The 20,970-nt window shown below is 51.1% G+C and overlaps 1 protein-coding gene across 3 annotated transcripts in view; it reads left to right on the plus strand.

Annotated features, from left to right (window-relative positions):
- SEPTIN9 (septin 9) overlaps positions 1-20,970 on the plus strand; it is a 250,303-nt gene that overhangs the window by 90,187 nt on the left and 139,146 nt on the right. The window contains exon 1 of one of the 3 annotated variants that reach the window (XM_034789889.1): positions 15,569-15,971. The exons of the other annotated variants lie outside the window; for them this stretch is intronic. Within the exon in view, the coding sequence (XP_034645780.1) occupies positions 15,917-15,971 (55 nt within the window). The 5' untranslated portion in view covers positions 15,569-15,916. Of the gene's footprint in view, positions 1-15,568; positions 15,972-20,970 lie in introns of those variants that run through there. 3 annotated transcript variants of the gene reach the window in all.

The raw sequence follows: 20,970 nt of genomic DNA on the forward strand, positions 1-20,970 counted from the left end.
AGTGCAAGAGGTTCCATTCCCAGGGGTCCTAAAAACTCTTTCCAGACTGGTAGGTGTCCAAAAGGGGGCCCTTCCCCCCAAGTACCTATGTCAACATTAAAAAGCAACAGTTGCTTTTTACAGATTCAGACTAACACTGGCTACCCCTCTGATACTATGTCAACATTGACTCTTTTTGGTATATGCAACTGTCCCTTTAACTTCTTCTGCCTGGCTTAACAGGAGCTGGAATGGCAGCTGCCCTGAGGCCCCCCATCTACCTAATGCTCCCCACTGAGGCCAGCATTCCAATGGAATCTTGACAGGTCAAGAGCCCTGCTGAATTCTGCCACCACAGGGTGGATGCTGCAGAGAACCAGGAAGCCAGTAAATGACCCGCTGTCACTCTTAGGAAAGTGTGAAAAGCATCTTGTATTGCTCTTTACGCCTAGGGACATTTGCATGAGGTCAGGATCATGAACTGCAAAGGCAAACTCGAAGTTGTTAATGTGTTTGTAGCCCATCTTTGTGATGGATAAAGTTGGTCTCAGTGGTTTGTTTGTTTGTTTGTAACAAAGGAAAAAGATTTTTTTTTCTGGTTGTTTTTTTAATATCTGGACTCCCCATCATTCATTTGCTGGAGGACCTTTCGGAGGGTGGAGAAATGGAATAGGAGAGTGACCCTGCCCACAATGGTCTGATGCGCAAGCTGCAGCTATCTCCTTATATGGCCCTCATCACCATCATATGAGACCGCCTCACAGACATAATTGAATTGTTCTTCACAACCCTCCTGTCAGGTAGGGAAATTATTTCCCCACCCCCATTTTACAGCTTTGGAAACTGAGGCATGGGGAGATTAAATAACTTGACCAAGAGCATACAGGAAGTCTGTGGCAGAGCAAGGAACTGACCACAGATCTACTGACTCCCATTTCAGTGCTTTTTCCTTTTTCTCAGTCCTCAGTTGAGTTGGACAATGAAATGCTGAGGCCTCCAGAGACAGTCACTCCCCCCACCCCTTTTCACTGTCAGCTGTTTGAGTTAAACAGGTTTTAACAAAATAATTCCATCCCTTCCCACCAAAAACTAATAACCAAAGAGTCAAATTGTACTTTGTGATGTAAGTGGAGCTGCTCTGGGTTTGCTGTCTTGAAGTGAGGCTTGGAACCATGCTCTGGCTGGCTGGCTGGCAGTGATCTCCTCTCCGATAAACTCTGAGCAAGCATTATTGGCAGGACCCTTATTTGGAAACTTTCAGCTATGGAAATGAATCCACATTGGCAGACTTTAGCAATAACCTTTGGAAATCTGGTGGCATCTGTGGTGTCCATTGGCCTTCCAAGATATGCTGAAGATCTATTTCTAGGGATCCTGAGCCAAGCATCTCCACTCCAGAGATTAAGGATAATGCCTTGAGTCTGCTGAATATGGTTAAAGGGCCTTCCCTGTATAGGAGGGTCTCTCACTGGTATGTCCAAAGGTAGGGTCATGGCTAATGCGTAATGCACACAATTGTTTTCTTTTTCAATTCCTTTCTAGGAGAAGGCATTTAGAAGTTAAAATCAATCAGAGTGTAACTCCTTCAAATCAGGGGTTGTCTGAGTCTATGTGTTCGCACAGCCCCTATAGGGTGACCAGACAGCAAATGTGAAAAATCGGGACGGGGGTAGGGAGTAATAGCAGCCTATATAAGAAAAAGACCCCAAAATTGGGACTGTCCCTATAAAATCGGGACATCTGGTCACCCTAACGCCCTATCACAATGGGGCCATGACGTGGATTGGATCTTCTGGGTGCTATTGCAATGTAACAATGAAATAATAATGATGAGACAGTGGGGGAAGTCACCTGCATTGCATGGGCTGGCTGCTGAGGCCAGTAACTGAACAAATGCAGCCTGCCCTACGTGTTTGAGATTGCGGGATGGATTCATGCAGGTGAGCACCTCATACTTGTCTCACCAGGCCTGTGTGCTGCATTCCTGTGTGCAGGGACACTGATAAGGTTTCCTGATCAGGACAGGAGTTTGCCCAATTACACTTTGCTGCCTGCAGATGAGCCCAGTGGCCAGGGTGTGACCAGGGCATGTGCTATGGACACAGGTCTATGCATGTGGAGATGAAACTGCACTACTCTGTTACTGCAAGGGGACAGCCAATGCATGGCTTGCTTATCAGAGCAGTTTGGCTCTGCAGCCTCCATTTGAAACAAAAGCAAAGCTAATGACCCCAAAGCCCACAGCAAGACATGTGGAACCGAGATGTTAAACAGCTACAACAACGGTAGTTTGATTTAGGGGGCTGATGGATGGAGCCGCTTCCTGTCCAAAGAGCACTGTTGGCTAGAGCAGCTTACGACAGCACATTGTAGAGCAGACGCAAAGCCAAAAGCTGTTTTCAAACCCATGGCTTACCCCATTCCAAGCTTTTTTCCCTCCCCCCACCCCCATACACACCCATGTAAGCCAGGCCAGTTCTTACTAAGGGGCATTCTCTGCTTTGGTGTCTTTGACTCTTATCTGGTTCCAAAGCCCTCCGAGTCAGCCCATCTCTCTGGTTTCACTCTGAGGGGATAGAACCTGGCTAGTGGGTTGCATGGAATGTCAACTTAGCATTATCCTCTTCCGGTTGCGGGGCTGTAAATCTCGCTTCCTCTCCTATTCTCCATCGCCTCCCGAATCTCCCACCTGGCTCGGTGCTCTGCCTCCCTCCATCTCACATGCCCCATACGCCGCCATCCTCCATCGCTTCCCGAATCTACTGCCTGGCTCAGTGCTCTGCCTCCCTCCATCTCACATGCCCCATGCTTCGCCATCCTCCATCGCTTCCCGAATCTCCCGCCTGGCTCAGCGCTCTGCCTCCCTCCATGTCACGTGCCTCATGCTTCCGGTTGCGGGGCTGTAAATCTCGCTTGCTCTCCTATCCTCCATTGCCTCCCGAATCTACCACCTGGCTCAATGCTCTGCCTCCCTCCATCTCATATGCTCCATGCTCTTCCCTTCCCTGCTGCAGGGGAAACACTGCAATGGACCTGGTTCCTGGGTACCACTTCACCCCCACTCCCGCCAGTCATCTCACAGCAGACGAACCTTTATTAGGATCCCCTCTGTTTTACAGGAGCCAGCTTCCGCAGCCCCTTGCTCTTGCATGTGCAGAAAGCTGCTCATGCCAGTGGAAGAGCTTCCATGAGCAGAAAACCGGAACAGTCAGAATTGGTGGCAGCCAAGCTCTTAGCACAGCCATGCGGAAGGCTTGGGTTTGATTCTCTCTCTGTACCGCCCTGCCTCCGTTTGGTGGGGGCTGCAAATGCTGAAATGGGAGTTTCTGAGTGAGAAGAATTTGTTCTCAACAGGAAAGAGTAGCCTAGGCCGTAGAGCGGGTGGTGTGGTGGATCGGTCTGTGTGTGTGTGGACGAGGGGTGGGGGAGACCCCTGAAGCCTGGGACAGGGCTGTAGGGAGCCTCTAAGGAAAATCACCTAGGACCATGCACATCATACTTGTGTGGCACTGCACATAGTCGGCCGGTTGTATAAATATTACCCTAGGTGCGTGATGCACTTCATAAGCCAGTAAAAAGCAAAGGTCCCCGCCCTGTGACCTGACAATCTGGGGACAGCCTGGTTGCCAGGGAGACACGCAGCCAGCTTCACTCTTGGTGTCCCTACCTTTCCCTGGGTCTTGCCATCCCTGATGTCCCATGGAGGGGCTACTCAGAGTCAGAGCTGGATAGCAACACCTCGGCATGCGCTGGGTTTGGCCCTGCTCCATTGGCCATGTAAAATGGATTACTACGTTACTGCTGCCTGGGGAGCCTGTTAGCTGAGAAGTATGGAACCGGCCCATTAGTATAATGTGGTCTGGCTAGCACATGCTTCTCACTTACGCTCCCTTTATAAACAGTGCCTGTCTCCTTTACCACAGAAGGCTGGAAGAGTGGGCACATCTGGGAGGTTTGCTTGGACATAGCTTCACGTCTGCATGCATGCGCGACTCAACTTTCTACATCCTCTTTTGTTTGGAGGGAGGAAGGGTGAGCCAGTGGTTAGGACTCTAGCCTGGGACTCAGGAGACCCTGCAGGCAGGTCCCAAGTCACCATGCTAGACTATAGTCCCAGGCCACAGGGAACATGCTTTCTCCAGATCAAGTACTCTCCTTCCCACTGTAGGTCCCCTCCATTGACCATTGGCTGGCCTGCTAAATGGTCTGTATTTTTGCCTAGATGGGCACAATTTATCGTGCCCACCCAAGCAAAAATACAGTAGAACTTCAGAGTTAGGAACACCTCCAGAATGGAGGTTGTTTGTAACTCTGAAATGTTGGAAACTCTGAACAAAACGTTCTGGTTGTTCTTGCAAAAGTTTACAACCGAACATTGACTTAATACAGCTTTGAAACTTTACTATGCAGAAGAAAAATGCTGCTTTTAACCATCTTCATTTAAATGAAGCAAGCACAGAAACAGTTTATTTATCTTGTCAAATCTTTTTTTAACTTTCCCTTTATTTTATTAGTAGTTTACATTTAACACAGCACTGTACTGTGTTCGCTTTTTGTTGTTGCTGCCTGATTGTGTACTTCTGGTTCCAAATGAGGTGTGTGGTTGACAGGTCAGTTCATAACCCTGGTTGGTGTTGGTAACTCTAAGGTCCTATTGTACAAGCCATTTACCTAGGGTGACCAGATGTCCCGTTTTTAAAGGGACAGTCCCGTTTTTTGGGACTTATTCTTATATAGGCGCCTATTACTCCCCACCCCGTCCCATTTTTTTCACAGTTGCTATCTGGTAACCCTACATTTATCAGACATGTCCCATGGCTTCCTGCACCCGCACATCATGGACCACTTGCCTTTGTCCACACCCGGTATCAGTGAACACCAGCTCCTGACCGACAGACTCTTTGACAGATGTTACTTGTGCAGTAGCTGGAGCGAGGATACTCATAACAAGAAGTGTGCAGGGCAAAGGCTTGCTTTCACCATTGGCTGAGTGCCAGAACGAAGCTGACGCTCCCATGCCACAGACATTGGCTGCACCAGAGAGCAAAGATTCAACAGGCTGCAAGGAAGAGGAAATAGTCTAGCTCCTCTTGCTTAGCGTGGGCGTGGAAGTTCTGTGCTGACAAGGCTTCCACGACTCACTTTCCCTCGAGGGGGGATGGGCGTAGGTGTACAAGTGCAGAGCAGAGGTGGAGAGTGACCAGCTGTTGGAGGGATAGGCCGGCCTGTGTGGATTGCTGGGATCCTGCCTATCTAGACACTTGTCACCGCACTCCTAATGATGCACACACCGTGGTTTGGTGCTAGTTTGGACTGGAGGCAGAGCAAAGTTCGGTGGTTGCCAGGAATCTCCCTCACGCTGCAGGATTTTAAACAGCTGAAGGGCACTCAGCAGCTGCTTATGCACTTTGTGAGGCAGGTGTACTGTGTGCCCAGTTGCAGGTGAAAGACATTTACAGATTAACTAGTGGGGGCGTGTGGTGTTAACCAGAGGGCATGAATTAACTGACAGGCTGCACACTCTGATGGGCAGGTAAAGAGGCTGTATTATAGGGTTACCATATTTCAGCAAGCAAAAAAGAGGACAGGAGGAGCCCCGCCCCTGCCCCTCCCACTTCCCCCCCTCAGAACACCCAACCCTCCCCCTGCTCCTTGTCCCCTGACTGCCCCCTCCTAGGACCCCTGCCCCTAACTGCCCCCCAGGACTCCACCCCCTACCTAAGCCTCCCTGCCTCTTGTCCCCTGACTGCCCCCTCCTGAGACCCCCGCTAAATGTCCCCCAGGACCGTACCCCCTACCTGTACCCTGACTGCCCAAAACCTTATCCACACCCCCACACCCAGAAAGCCCCCCCCAAACTCCCAACCCCCCCCCGTCTCTTGACTGCCCCCTCCAGAACCTCCCTGCCCCTTCTCCGACCCCCTGACCCCCTTGTTGTTGGCCTTCGCCTAATGTCTCTGTGAGCTTGCTCAGGAACGGCCTGAGCCTCTCGTCCCGGCTCGCCGGGCGGGAGGAGCGGGGGAGGAGCTCCAGACTGCCGGAGACGATCTGCGAATGCAGGGAGGGAGGGAGTGAGCTCTGCTGCAGGGGGGAGGAGGGGCTCTCTCTGGCTGTCGGAGCCCCATGTAAGTGGCACCATCTGGCCGGCTGCCCTGTTAGCTGTGCGCGCTCTGCATGGGGTGGGGGGAGTCCGGACATTTACAAATTCCCCCCGGATGCTATTTTTAGCTCAAAAAGACGGACATGTCCGGGGGAAGCCGGACGAATGGTAACCCTACTGTATTACGACGGGCATTTGGTTCTTACTGATGCCGGTCCCTACCAGGAGTGGCGGATGTTGATGGTCTGGCACCACCATGAGTTATACACAGCACCATATGTAACAGTTTCCCACACTAACCCTGTTCCTTTTGCTTATCTGGCCTCACGCTGTTTTGCAGAGGGGAAGTACAGTCTAGTGATTAAAATACAGGACTGAAAATCAAGAGACTTGATTTCTGATTTGGCTCTACGACTGCTCAGTGCTCAACCTGCGGCAAGTCACTCGATTATGGGTATTTATATTGCAGCAGTGCCTAAGAGCCCAAGTCCAGGACCCCATTGTGCTAGGCGCTGTACAAACACAGAACAAACCTTTCCTGCACCTTATTTCCCCTATGTGCTTAACAAGGATCAGGCTATTTCTCAGCGAGGCGCTAGGAGGTTTGCTTCATGGGTGTTTGCAAAGGCCTTGGAGATCTTGGGTGGGAGGGTGCTTGCAGAAGAGGAAAGATTGATTTATTTTTCCCTTCCTTTCACTTTTTTCCCCTACTCTTGCTTCTTCTACTTTCTTACTAAGGTAAAGCTACCATGATAGTACCGTGCCTTCTGCAGAGGAAGCTGGGTGGGTACATAACTGAGGAATTGTTCTTATCGGCTCTTCGGATGTTTTTTTCTAAAAAAAAAAATCTTTAAGGAAAAGCGGTTGAGGAGACACCATCGCTCTCAGGGCCTGCTCCACCCTGTTGCACTCCCATTGACTCAGGCTTTGGATCAGGCAGCCTGCAGTTTGTGTCTATAGATCTTCACGGTCCCGAGAGATGCCATGTGGGGCTTGGAACATCACTGGAGCCTCTGCAGGGTGGGGAGAAGCCAAGCAGGGACTGGTGTATGTAGCAGGAACCACTGGAAACGGCCTCATGGCAAAGCAGTAGGGAGCTATAAAAGAGGAAACTCTCCAGCCATTTGCTGGCATATTTATGACTGGAAAAGTTCTGGGTTGAAAAGGTCACGAGCACACTGCTGAAGGAGCTGCTGGGGCAGCATCTCTACAGGCTGACTCCCCGGCTGGCTTGTGTGTTGCTCTCTGGAATGACATACCCAGCTGGATAGGAAAAGAGCATTGCACTACCGCCTAGCAGCCTGGTGTAACTTGAGAAGGAGCGCAGAGGGAAGGATGGGCGACAGACAGGCAGAGAGGGGGAAAAACTAGGCTGTGTATGTGGGAGGAGAGATAGGGGCCAGGGTTGTTGTATAAGCCGGAGTAGCCAAGGGTAATCTCTGCAGCACCTCAGCATGGAGAGCCGTCTTCTTCCTACATCGCCTCCTTATCCTGAAGGAAGGAGCTCGGAAGCTCTCAGCTAGAGACCAGCTGCAAAGGAGAGGGAGAAACATCTGGCAGCAAAGCATGGGTGTTACACTGGCTCATTTTTTCCTCCGAGCCCTCTCTAATTAGGGACTGCCAGGAAGTTTTCAGTAACCAAAGTGGCCTGCTTCTCTGGGGACCAGGGTCCCAAACTAACCGCCCCCCACCCCATTGTCCTTTCCCTCCACAAGCAGAGAGACATGCACAATGTCTCCTGCTGCGAATGTGAAGACATCTCCTCTCGCTCAAGATAACGGCCCAGCCACTTCTAACAGAGTCCGATGCCTCTGACAGCTGCACGGGAAGGCTTTGCAATGGGAGGTGTGTGTGTGTATGTGTGTGTGTTAAACTCCTCGGGGGCCATGCAAAGGGTTCGGACCTCTTGGTTCAAGTGTGCTTGCCATGCTGAGTTTTGCGCCTGCATGTTGTAATGTAGGGTAGCCCCTACATTATTTCTATGTGCGCAGCATGATGCATTGTCAGCTAGTTCCCCTTGTGGGAGAGCCCGCTTGGCCTTTGTTGTGAAAAGCCAGCCTCCAATAAGGCTGCACCTTAAACAGAACTTTTATAATGAGCGCTGAGCCGACAATAAACAAGCTGGAGGAGAGTTTCAGATTGACCTTATTTTACCATGAAGGCCGCAGGGTTTGGGTAGATATAATCCCACTTCCCCTTCCACTCAAGAATCTCAAAGCATTTAAGTCTCCCAACCTCCCCCCCATGAGGCATGGCAATGGTATCATTTGCCTATTTCCCCCCTCCCTGAGCCATACCCTAGTGGTGCAGGTCTGTCTTGGGCTAAGGGAGGCAGCGAGCATGCTGTATCAACACTGCCGCGTTGGCTCTGCTGGAGTGTCCGCGTTCTGGCGAAGCTGGCGAGATCAGCATGTCCCTCTGCACAGGCTTCGGACAGTGTTTTTGTTTCCCAGCGCCTCGGTGCACACAATAGCCGGAATTGACGGCTCCACGTGAAATGTTTCCAGCTGGGCTCTGACACTGATGCCATGAGTGACTCATGTGTTTGCAGCATGAGGTCCGTGTGGTCAATAGCAAACTCATTAAGTGCACACGGGTCGCTCTGTGTAAATGGACAAATTGCTCATTCAGGTCAATAAGGCTCTGAGTGCTGCTGGGAGCGTCGCCTGGGGAGGGGGGCGCTTCGTGTCCGTGTGCAGCTGACAGAGTTTCTGTACGGAGCCCACTGGGCTGCAGGCCAGTCTCTCTGCCCCCTGGCATGCTACTGCTGACCCCCATGTGTTCCATTATAGTCTGTAAAACTGGGCCCATGTGCTCCCCGCATCTTCCGTATCACATCTGCTCAGGTTGCTGGCACAAACAAGGTTTCTGTTGCCAGAGACAGTGTAGCTCTTGTTAAACAGATCTGTCAGCTCAGGGTCCAATCCTGCAGTCCTGAGATGGGAAAACTGCCATTAAAGTCTAAAAGAGTTTTGCCTGCGTATGGGTAGCAGGACTGAGACTCAAGTCTGAATTCCAGACTCCAGTCTCATTCACGCCATGTAAATCCAGTATAAATCCTGCTGAAGCGAATAGGTTTAGGGCCAGATTCTCATCTCAGTTACACCAGTGTAAATCCAGAGAGACTCAATTGAAATCAAGGGAGTTATTCCAAGTTGCACAAGAGGAGGACTTGGCCCTTTGCATATTGTTGTCAAGATCTGGTGTGCATGATGTACACATGGAAGAGAAAAGGCACGGCTTGATTCTCTGACTAAGTGAGCAAATTTGATCTGGAAACACTGATGGAAAATAAGTATCATTGTTACAGAGTCACTCTTCTTGCTGTAACTGTATTTTAGTAGCACGTATTTTGTTTCAGGCTAAATTCATTCCTGGGTCCTGAGTTTTAAAGGAATTCAGGGTCAGGTTTTGAAATGCTCGCACCCACAGCCAGAGCCAGGACCAGATTTTCAGAAGAGCTCCCCACCCAGATGCAGCTGATGTGCTGACCCCATTTGAAAATCTCTGCCACGAACACACTCTCCCTCAGTTTCCCCACCTGTAAAAAGGAGATCACAGGGCTTCTTCCTAGGGGTGTTGTGAGCAGAAACTTTGTGGCGGAAACCTGAGCACACATGACTCAGAAGATGATGGGTGCACATGGGTGCATGGACAATGGCCAGTTTTGTAGTCACTTCACTGACTGTAGTGGCATTTAAAGCCCAGTTAGAAAGGAAGCCCAGCCCAATTTAATGACACTCCTTCCTTCCTTCTCTAGGAAGTTGCAAACCTTTCCTTCCCTGTTCCCTAAGCAGCTGGCTTAAGATTCCATTGGGTGATGTGTGTGTTTGCGTTCACTGCACTGGATTTGGTAGGGATCCTAGTTCTGTCTAGGGGCTGGAATGGGCAGGAAAGCTTTCCTGTGTGCTGGCTCTATCTTCCAGAGTTCATTGGTGGGGGAGAGCAGCTAAGGAGCAGTGAAGTCACCTGGGCTCCTCACTCCTCTGTCCCCTGATAGTTAAAAGCCCCCTCTCTCCTTGGTTTTCCACTTCACTGTAGCTGTTCTGTCCAAAGCAGACAGGATGGATCAGGCAGCATTGCTCCTGCATCAGCCACAGGGGGAGCTATAGAGCGTTCCAAGCCCCAGCCTTCTCCCTGCAGGGCACAGAGGCTGGTGGGTTCTTCCTATGGAAATTGAATTGTCTCGTTAGCACTGACCCCCAACTTGGTAAGGCAACTCCCATCTTTTCATGTGCTGTGTATATATACCTGCTACTGTATTTTCCACTCTATGCATCTGATGAAGTGGGTTTTAGCTCACAAAAGCTTATGCCCAAATAAATGTGTTAGTCTCTAAGGTGCCACAAGGACTCCTCGTTGGTTTTGCTAATCCAGACTAACACGGCTACCCCTCTGAATCCTATGGAAAGGGAGCCCTGGCCTGGAAAGCTGTTGAGGGCTGATTCATCAAGGAACAGCTGCAGATTCAGCTCAGCAGGGGAGGCGTCTGACTGCCCGATGTGAACAGCGGGTCCCCTCAAAGGGTTCCATTTTCTAATTAGAGTCAGGGGAGGGAAAAGAGGGAGATGCGGATTAATTATCTGCTACGGTTTGCTGGATAATTTAAAAAAACATGCCTACAGGATTCATTTAGCCACAATGACTCAGGCCATCCGCTGCAACTGAGCCTGGCGTTCGAGGTGGGAGCAGACTGTGAGAGCGATAAGGGGGGACTCCGAAGGGTTTAGAGACGAGAGCGTACTCGCAGTGTGACATGTCACTCCTCCATGCCCCTGTTTTATACTACAGCTGTTTGGGCAGTCCTCTGCCATGCCATGGTCCCTGGCATCTCCTTCCCATCCCTGTGCAGCTGCAGGATCTGGAGCACAGGAATTGCCCAGCCTGCATGAGACCAGAGATCTGTCTAGCCCCATATCCAATTAATGACACTGGCCAGTACTAGCTGCTTCTGAGGAAGAAGATTGCCATGGGATTTGGAAAACTCAGGCTCCAGCGTGAGCGAGGATGCACACAATTGACTGGGGAGATTGGAGATTTGGTGGGGCCCAGCACAGAGTCAGATGCTATCCTGGTAGTTGATTTCAATGAGAGACTGCATAGCCGGGTTAGCACCTCAGTCTCATTTCCAAACTCCATCACAGCTCTAGATGCCCTCATCTGGGCCTAGTGATCTGTTGACAGCACCTCATCTTTATTACCAGCAAAGATTAGATGTGGGGTACCCATCTCCTCAATATCTTCTGTGGTGCAGACTGATGCAAAGCAACCGCATAGCTGAGATGTTGATAGCTGAGTTTGCCCATTAGACAAAGTCAACCTTCCCACCAATCCTAGCAGACCGGGTAGATCTGGGAGACCACAGGAATAAATCTGGCGTTCAAGGAGTTTAGGGGCAGATTGGAAACTAGGAAGAGATGAGGACAGCTGTATGGAGGAAGAGAGGAGATATCAAGTCTGCTAAGAATCTACAACTCTATATCTTAACCCAACAAAAGCAAAACAATTCCAAATGAAAGCCGCCTCTTCCTTCTCCAGTCCTCTCATTGTGCCCAGTTGTTACACCCGATCTGGTATATAATTCACTGACTGTTCTCACACCCCTGTGCTAGTGGCAGCCTTAGCTCAGATGTTGGTCGCTTTCCTCAGAGATTAAATCAAACCCACACAAGCATTATCAGTTAGGGTTTTATTCAATATTTATGGGAATGTCTATGCTGCAATTAGACACCTGTGGCTGGCCCATGCCAGCTGACTTGGGCTGGAGCTAAGGGGCTGTTTAATTGCAGTGGAAACATTCCAGCTGGGGCCTCGGCTAGGACCCTGCAGTGAGGGAGGGACCCTAACATCTACACTGCAATTAAACAGCCCCTTAGACCCAAGTCAGCTGGCACAGGTCAGCCGTGGCAGTCTAATTGCAGTGTAGGCATACCCCAAGTCTGAGTATGCTGCATGCCACGTTAGCTTTTCTAATATTCCTTTTCTGTGTACCACTCAGTGTGCTATTAATAGAGCAGATGGCATTTAGCAGCCTTATATGAAAAGTAATTCTCTAAGGGAATGGAAGAAAAAAAAAAAGGAATCATCTGGAAAGCAACAAGTTGCAATGTGGCCATACAAACCTCTCTCCCTCGTTTCTTCCCCTGGCCCAGGTTGTGCAGTGTGAGGCAGTGGAAATTTTCCCATTTCCTCCACAATAGGTATCATTTTACCAAATAAACAGAGAGAAAGGGGTTTGATTTCCTGTTGATGACTTCATTTCCCCTATCTCTGTATTTATGGAATCTCCCTGTGCCTATCTCTGTTCTGGAAACTGTTTCCCTCTATATCACAAGAGGTGTATTTCCCAGAGAAGCTATGAGTCCAGGCTCTGGCTCTGTTGTCATTGAGATAACTGGCATTAAAAATGTATCGAACTAGCAGGTTTTTCCACTAGCTAGTTCACTCCCTATTCCCTGACCCCTTCCCCATCTCAAAAACACAGATTCCATCACAGTACAACACTATTGCCTGGGTGACATATTTCGGAGGGTAACATCAGACTCCAAACAGACCCGGCTCATTGAGGGTCTCAGCAGTGTCCTCTCACACTGAATTCAATGGGAGTTGAGGGCACTGTATGGTTCACCGGCACTATTCAGCCCCTCTGAGGGCCATGGGTTGTTTTCCTTCCATATTTCTTTCTTTCTTTGCTTGCTCACTTTATTTTTTATTTGTATTCCATCCCACCCCCATTGTGACAATTCACCAGAGGCTTATGCCCATTAGCAGTGCTCATCTCAATCTAACTCAGGTTATACAGCTCCCAATACTGGGAGAATTCTCCATCAGTCTTAGCAAGGCAACTTTTCTCTACCAATGGTTTTCAACCTGGATCCGTGGTCTGCAGACAATGTCTAAGATTTCCAAAGGGGAAAATGACATATGACATTTTTTAGGAGTCCGCAAATGAAAAAAGGTTGAAAACCACTGTCTTATACTAGCCAATTGTAAATCTCAGACTCTGGGGTTTGGGCTTTTTTTGTCCACTTAAAATGGATTGTGGATTTAACCCCTGCACTTTAGCACCATACAAGAAGGAAGCACAAGTTTCCTTTCAAAATTGGTGCCAAGGCCACTGGTACAGGTCAGCAGCACTGGATTCTGTATAATGTAACAATAGTTTCCTTTCCCCAAAGACTCAGTGTAGATCTGAAAATGGCAAGGGCCCACTACTAAGGATGTGAGATTAGCATCACAAGAAAGGCAATTCGAGCTGTAAACCCATGTGAGCTCATGCCATTGTCTAACGCACTTGGAATGTATAACTGGGCTCATTTAACGTGGGCTTCCAAAGAAAGTTGCACTCATGTATTTTTGAGCAAGCTCACATGTTATCAATGCAATAAGCATCTACCTTATTTTTAAACCTGTGATGGCAAGGAGGCAAAGTGCAAACCTCTCTGAACTGTTTGTGGTTTACCAGTTCCGTGTAAAGAATTCAAGACACGAACATTATTCTTTTTAAAGGGAGGCTGAAATGTCTGACAAGCTGTTTGTAGCTTAAAATACCATATTGCTGTTTTAAAGGGTGCATTAGTCAGCTTGTTTAAACAATCATGTTTTTTTTTTAAGGCAGTCCTTCCATGTATTAGTAATAAAACCTCAGATTATTAAAACTGGGTAAAAAACAAATCACCTATTCTGCCGCTGCTTTCATATGGCTTGAAACCAGCAGTGTTAAATACCCAATCTAGACTGGCGATCCATTTGTTTGGTTCATGTGATCTGCCCTGTTACATGCTAGGGCACAACCAATGTCATCAAATCAGCAACTGAACATCACTCGGTGAAGTCCTGGATTGGACAGCAGTTGAAATCAGCTGTGCTTTTCACCCTTCACTCATTTGCCTTTTGGATTTCCCATAGCTTTAGACAGCTTTGGGCCAGTCCGTTTCGCTTTTGGGTTCCCGTGTGCTAGGACAAGTCTCTTTGGTGTTTGGGGGGGAAAAAGTAATTAAAAATTGCAAAATAAAATAAATCTGCAGATGCGCCCCTATTGCAGCAATGGAGGATTAGATCCAGCCTGCTCCTTTTCAAATCGCTTCCCCCATGACCTAGCAGAAAAAGAGTTACAGTGGGTCTGTTTTATGCTACTTTTCCTGCTACTGTCTCTGAACAAATTCAGTGGGTTAGGGTAGCACAGTCAAAATGATTCTGGGGGGAATCATTGGTTGGGAGAATGACAAGACAGAGAGCCAGATTCTGCCACCCCAACTCAGATGCTACAGGGTGAAGAGTGCAGCGTAAGAATCTACCTAGAATGGAACAGAACGTGCCGAGTAGTAGCCTTCTCTGGGGTTACATAGACCCGGTCTGAGTAAAGGTTGTAGTATCTGAGTCACAGTCAGAAGAGGAAAGCAGAAGGGGAGGGCAATATACAGATGGAGGCGAGATGCACAATCCGAGAAGAGGGGAGGCAGAGAGTGACAAAACGGAGTCAGAAGCTGCACCTGGGCTCCAGGGCCAGAGTATATCAGCCTGAAACCACCCAGTTGCGGAAGACTCAGTCCCTAGGGAGATGCAGCATGATGATGTCTAACTGCTCTGTAGCAATCTCTGATCAGCTGCGGGAACATGCACTGATGCTATAGTGATGGGCATATTCTAACCAGTTAGACAGAGTGAGTGGATCATAAGGGTCTCTCCTACAGAAAGGCGATTACTGGCACAGCAGGGCTTGAAGCTGTTGGAGGAGAGACTACAAGGGGGAATTGGGGAGGTAAAGCAAAGGAAGAAGGTCCTGTGTAATCCAAAGAAGGTTGGAAAGCATGACGCCTTGTCTATGAACTAAAGTTGCACTGGTTTAACTCACTGCATTGGTACAATCCTTAAGGCCCACTCTACACCCATTGTTTGCCCTGACTGAACTAATTCTATGATAGCTATGGTTTTCTACCACCCTCCCACAGCGTGGTGGCAGCTAAGCTGGTTATAGCAGGGTAGTTTCTCCCCTGAACTTAACTGATGTAAGAGTATCCACCATATAAGGGTGGATTGCACCCGTTTAACTACAGGCGGTTAAATCAGTGTCTAAACCCATTTTAGTTACTGTTGCATGTAGACAAAACCTGAAACAAAGATGGGGGGGGGTATAGAAGCAGTGGGGGAAAGCCTGTGTCAGTACTGGGCATAGAGAATGAGTATCTCCCCCCCCCCCGGAAAGGGGCTGCAGGGTGGCATGTTCCCTGTCCATAGTGGCAGAAGGTGATTTCTCCCAGTGGCAGGGAGTGCGTGAGGGGCACCCCCAATTGTAACAGCATCACCCCAGCTCAACCCAGCTGAGCTCCGGGGTCCTTGCTAGCCCGCCCCAGCCAGCGCGCCTTGCACAGCGTGTTTGCAAACACCGGCACGACTCACTTGCACTTTCTCAGGGAGCGAGGAGTGATCGCCGCCCTCCCGCTCTGTTTTTCCCCTCTCCAAAGGGCCGGAGGGCGGCGAGGCAGCAGCCGGCGGTAGCGAGGTGGCTGCGTGCCCCCCGATCTCCGAGCCGGGAGGCAGGTTTGACGGGCGTGCCGAGCAGCCAGTGCGAGGAGGGGAGGCTGGGACTGTGCCCTGGGTGTGTGTGAGCGAGCGGGGAGGGCTCCTTCCCTCTGCCCTTCCTCCATTCATTCAGCCCGAGCCTGCGAGCGGGAGGGGGCCCCAGAGGGGCTCCGGCGAGCTCAGCAGCGAACCTAGCCCGTGGTCGCTGGGATCCTGCTGTCCGGCCGGCCAGGGGCTCGGCAGGAGTTTGGCCGCAGCGCAGCCACCCCCGGCCGGGGGCTTTATTTGGGGAGGGGGTGGGGGCAGCGCGCCGCGATGTCAGACCCGGCGGTGAACGCGCACTTGGAGGGCATCATCTCCGACTTCGAAGGTAGGAGCTTGCGCCGCGGGGTAGCCCCCGAGCACTCCCGGGGGGTCCTACTTAGCGCTGGGGGGGGATACTGCTATCAAACCCCCCCCCCCGCGCAGAGGGGCAGCCGGGGGAGAAGCAGCAGCAGGAGGCAGCGCCTGGGTCGAGGCTGGATTGGGGGGAGGGGGGGATCTGCCGGGACTTGGGGAGGGGGCCGCTGGCTCCTGGGCTGGAGGAGCGCACGGGGCTGCTTGCGCGCTGGTGAGTTTCCAAGTGGGCGCTTCAGCTGGGACGCTCTGGGCAGGGCTGGGTCTGCGGTGAGGCGCGGGGCTGGGAACGGGGCTGCCCTTGCAGCGGGTCCCCTCCCTGCTCTTGGGCCGGTGAGTGGCAGGCGGAGTTCCCGGGGGGGGTCTCAGCGCTGCAGCTGCCTTGGGGGCTCTGTGCGCCCGAAGGCCTCAGCAGAGGCTGGGCTCTCAAGGGGGCAGGACAACAGCTGGCAACTACCCCCACCCCGTCTCCTTCCCCGCCGTTGTGCCTCCTCGGGCCGGGCCTGCCACCCCTCCAGGCTCCAGCCATCTGTGGACTGGGTGGATCCAAGAGCCAGCGTCGCCTCCCTCCCTCCAACCTCCTGTTGAGCTGTGTCTGGGGCAGCCTCCTTGACAGTGCAGAGTGTGGGGCCCTTCTGTTCCTGGGTCCTCGTGGGAGGGGGATTATTGCCAGCTCCTCCCCCTTCCCCCAACCAGAAAGAGACCTGGAAATATTTGCGTTATTCCAGCAGCATCTGTGCTCAGCAAAACTCCTTGAGTTCCTGGCCCTGGGTTCTCCTACAGGGCAGCATAGCGAATCCGCAAGCAGATCAGTCCGGGATTGCTAGGCACTCTTTGTCTGTGGGGTAGTGACTGTCAGGACCCTGTCCCCAGCACCTGCTAGCACCAGGGGGGCTGAATCAGGTGTGGCCATGGGATCTGTGTGTTTGGCGCTCATCCAGTGGTGTGTAAAGTATTAGCTTTCAGTTCGCTCCTCCATTGTGGCAGAGTTGGGGACTGAGCCCAGATCTTTGAGTCCCAGGGCCAGGCCAACGTCATACTTCTTTTCTTCTGGGAAATGTGGCAGGCTGTGCTTTTAGGGTGTGGAGAACAAGGGGATTGCCATTGCCTGGAAACAGCTGCATTGAGTCACTATCACTGGCCACGGCTGGAGATTGGCCCTCTTATGCGCGCGGGAGGGCAGGGGACAGACTCGGTAGGGTTCGACCTCTTCTTCAGCAAAGTGAGAAGCGATTGGCTCCACTTGTTGACTTGTCCGGGCTTCTGTAGGTAGGGCTGGGGAGGCTGGAAAAATGGAGGTGTCTGAACCTGGCCGGCTGCCATCTCACATCCTCTGGCAGCTTTTTGGGGAGTTCAGAGATGATTGCTCTCAGTTCTGAGTGTATGGAGGTGGTGTGGGTTTTTTTGGTTCAGCTCAGCGCTGCACTCTGTTGTTATCTGCTAAGGGAAGATCCTCAGGCTGGATTTTTCCTGTCTTTTCTTACTCTGTTTATGTAGGTTTTTAGTCTGAAGTGCATGCCTGACATAATAGAGAAGGCTGTGACTCTCCAAGCACAAGAACAGGAGTACTTGTGGCACCTTAGAGACTAACAAATTTATTTGAGCATAAGCTTTCGTGGGCATAGAATGGAACGTATATTGAGGAGATATATATAGATCATGAAAAGGTGGGAGTTGTCTTACCAACTCTGTGGATACAGACTAACACGGCTGCTACTCTGAAACCAAGCACAAGCAGGGCTTGCCCTTTGCTTCTCTTGAATGCCAGCACAGCTTGGAGATAGCTGTGAGATGCCCATAGCTAGAGATGCCGGAGGAAGCTTCTTTCGTGAACTGGGTTAGAATTTCTACTGCCTGTTACAGCATCATTACTTTGTGGCAGCCTGAGCCTCTGGAGAGCATAGGAAAGAGAAGGAGTATCTCCTCCTCCAACCCTTGTGGAGCGCTGAAGAGTTTTGAGGGATGCCTTTGAACTGAGGGCTCTGGGCATGTGCCCAATGTGCTGACTTTTCAGGAGAGCACAAAGGACTAACCTAGTCAAGTCTGGACTCTTGCCAGAAAGGCATGTAGGCCAGAGACAGGCAATGACAAGGCAAAGGGCCTAATCTGGAATGGGCCTGGAGAATACAGGTGTGATTTTAAGATCGGGGGGATTGTTCTTCCTAAAAATGGTGCGAGTTCTCGAAAAGCAACATTTTCCCTCCAGAAGCACTGGGACTTAAAAGCCAGCCATGGGCCAAAGAAACTGAGCTTCGTACAGTGGGCTGTAGAAAACCAAGAAATAGCAGAGCCCTAGGGCAGGGGTGATGGGTCATGGCTTTGGGTCTGTGTGTCTAGATACTTCTGGGGCCTCTGTAGCCATAGTTTCACAGCACTTCACAGACACTCATGAATTCAGTCTTGTATCCCCTGCAGTGAAGCAGGGACATATCTTCATTCCCATTTTGTAGTGGAGGAAACTGAGGCACAGCATGTCTTGCTTCAGGTCACATACAGCTGGGAATTGAACCTGAGTCCTAGTTCAGTGCTTCAACCACAAGATCATCTTTCCCCTCCTGTGAAAATCAGGGGCATGTCCTCCCCAGTGTGGCCACCCCTTCCCCGCAATCTTTTACCCTGCAGGACTCCAGTCTCTGCAGCAGCACACTGGGAGGGGGTGTGTGTGTGTGTGAGGGGGGGGGGGCGGGGAATACAATCTCATAACAAAGTAAGTGCTGGTGGAAGTTTGGAGTGAGTGAAGCTGCCCGACTGCTCGATCAGTTTTCCACTCTTTGTTTCATCTAGTGCGTGTATAACTACCCTTCAGGGACTTGCACTCACATCCCTGCTGAAGTACGCTCAGGCTCTGATTTAATTACAGTCCTCCCCTTTCACCCACCCCAACTGCATTTAAATCTGTCTGCAGCCTGAAGTAATCCTCCACTCAGAGAACAAACTGAAGACGGTAAAGGCCCTGCGATGAGCCTGAAGGCTGTTAGTTGCAGAACGTGAATGTTCCCCCCCAGACAAGGAGCTGCCCCCCAGTGGGAGAATTTTCATGCCAGTGTGGGTGTTCCCAAAAGGGCAGCCCCTGTCCGTGTAGTGAGAAGCAGAGCGAAAGCTGTGGATGCATCTGGCCAAGAGTCCTGGCATTGCCCTGAGCTGGGATCCAGGTTAATGGTTCACAGCTTAATTAGCTGCCGCGACTCTGTGGCGGCATCCCAAGCAGAGACCCTGGTAGTGCCAGTTCCAGTTATTCTCTTAACCCTGTCGATAGTGAGCCTAGTGTTTGACTTCTGGGCGGGCATCTCAGCCTGACCTGGCCCAGGGCCAAAGTGAAAGATCTGGCCAAAAAAGTCACAAGTGACACAGACCCCAGATCCTGCGGAAGCTGGAACCCTCTTTGTTCTTGCAAACTGCAGGCCTGTCAGCCCTGCAAAAAATGTTCCCTTTGGCCATCCCTGTCTGGTTCCTCTCCTAGTGTCTTTCGCTGGCTTGGGCCTGACACTTTACCTAAGGCTAAGTCTACACTACCCGCCTGAATCGGTGGGTAGAAATCGACCTCTCGGGGATCGATTTATCGCGTCCCGTTGGGACGCGACAATCAATCCCCGAATCGACGCTCTTACTCCACTAGCGGAGGTGGGAGTAAGCGCCGTCGACGGGAAGCCGCAGAGGTCGATTTTGCCGCCGTCCCTACAGCGGGGTAAGTCGGCTGCGATACGTCAAATTCAGCTACGCGAATTTGCGTATCTTAAATCGACACCCCCCCCCCCCCCCCCCGGAGTGAAGACCTGCCCTAAAACTACAGAGTAGCAGAAGGGAGCGAAGTGCTGCTTGGCATGAGGGGATGCTATTCCTTCCTCTCCTCCTTCGCCCCCCGGTGCAAGTGTAACACACTGGTTGTGAGTGTTCTGGGCATGTCCGCAGGGAATAGGAGTCATTACAGCCCCCAGCCTGGGCTCTTTAGCTCAAGCCGTAGCAGCTTGGGGGGCTTCCCGATTCAATCCCAGGGCGTGGGCCAAGAAGGCGGCCGTCACTCAAACATGAGTCCCTGCTCAGGGTGTGGGGATGCCCAGGCGTAGTGCAGGTTTGCGCCTGGGAGCCTTACCACTTCTCGTGAGCCAGCGTGGTGGGGTTGCAATGCCGCTGCTGAGGGGCGTGGGCATCCTTTCACAAAGCACGTCATCAGGAGGAGGAATGTGAGTTGTTGCAGTGCTGTTTGATGGGCACCAGCATCCAAACCAGAGCATCAGCTAGAGTGGGGAAACCCCTGTCCCCTGTGATGAGGTTGGGGGTAAAAGTGGCTTTGCCATGCTCCTGTGGGCAGTGCCACTGGTGGTGGGGAGGAAACAATCTGATTTGAATTGGGCGGCAGCACGGCCATCTATAAGCATTGGTGGGCTAACAGGTATGGCGTGGGATACTTTAATCCCCAGTATGTGATTGGCAGAGACTTTGTCTCTTTTAATAAGCAGAGAAATCTTTTCTCCCCCCTTCCCCACATTGTTTGGAGTCTGATTTGCCAAGACTTGTGCAGGACCAGCACAGTTGCACTCCTGAGTTCAGAGGTTTTGGCAGGTCCTCTGAAGAGTTCCTCCTCTCACAGCGAGCTCAGCCCTGCACTGTGCCAGTACCCTCCAGCCTCACCCCCGTCAGATAGCTCCATCAGCATCTTAGATTGCCCAGCACTAGCACAAAACTAAACAAACCCCCCAGGCCCAGCCAGCTCCACAGTGCTCCGAGGGGCCTGGACTGCAGCTAGCTCAGTTTTCAGTAATGTGAACTAAATACATATGTGCAGTATGGTATGGAGACACTCTTCCAGCATTTGAACTACATAACATGACCACGTGCTGCTTGCTTGCTTGCTTTTCAGTATGGGGATCAACCTGAATCTGTCCTAATGTCAGGTTACACTAGAGAACCCATCCCTGGAGTATCCAACTGCTGACTGCAGTATTCACGAAGATGGGGACAGTGGGGAGAAGTGG

Source organism: Trachemys scripta, chromosome 14 (assembly GCF_013100865.1).
Source record: "Trachemys scripta elegans isolate TJP31775 chromosome 14, CAS_Tse_1.0, whole genome shotgun sequence".
NCBI classification, from domain to species: domain Eukaryota; kingdom Metazoa; phylum Chordata; order Testudines; family Emydidae; genus Trachemys; species Trachemys scripta.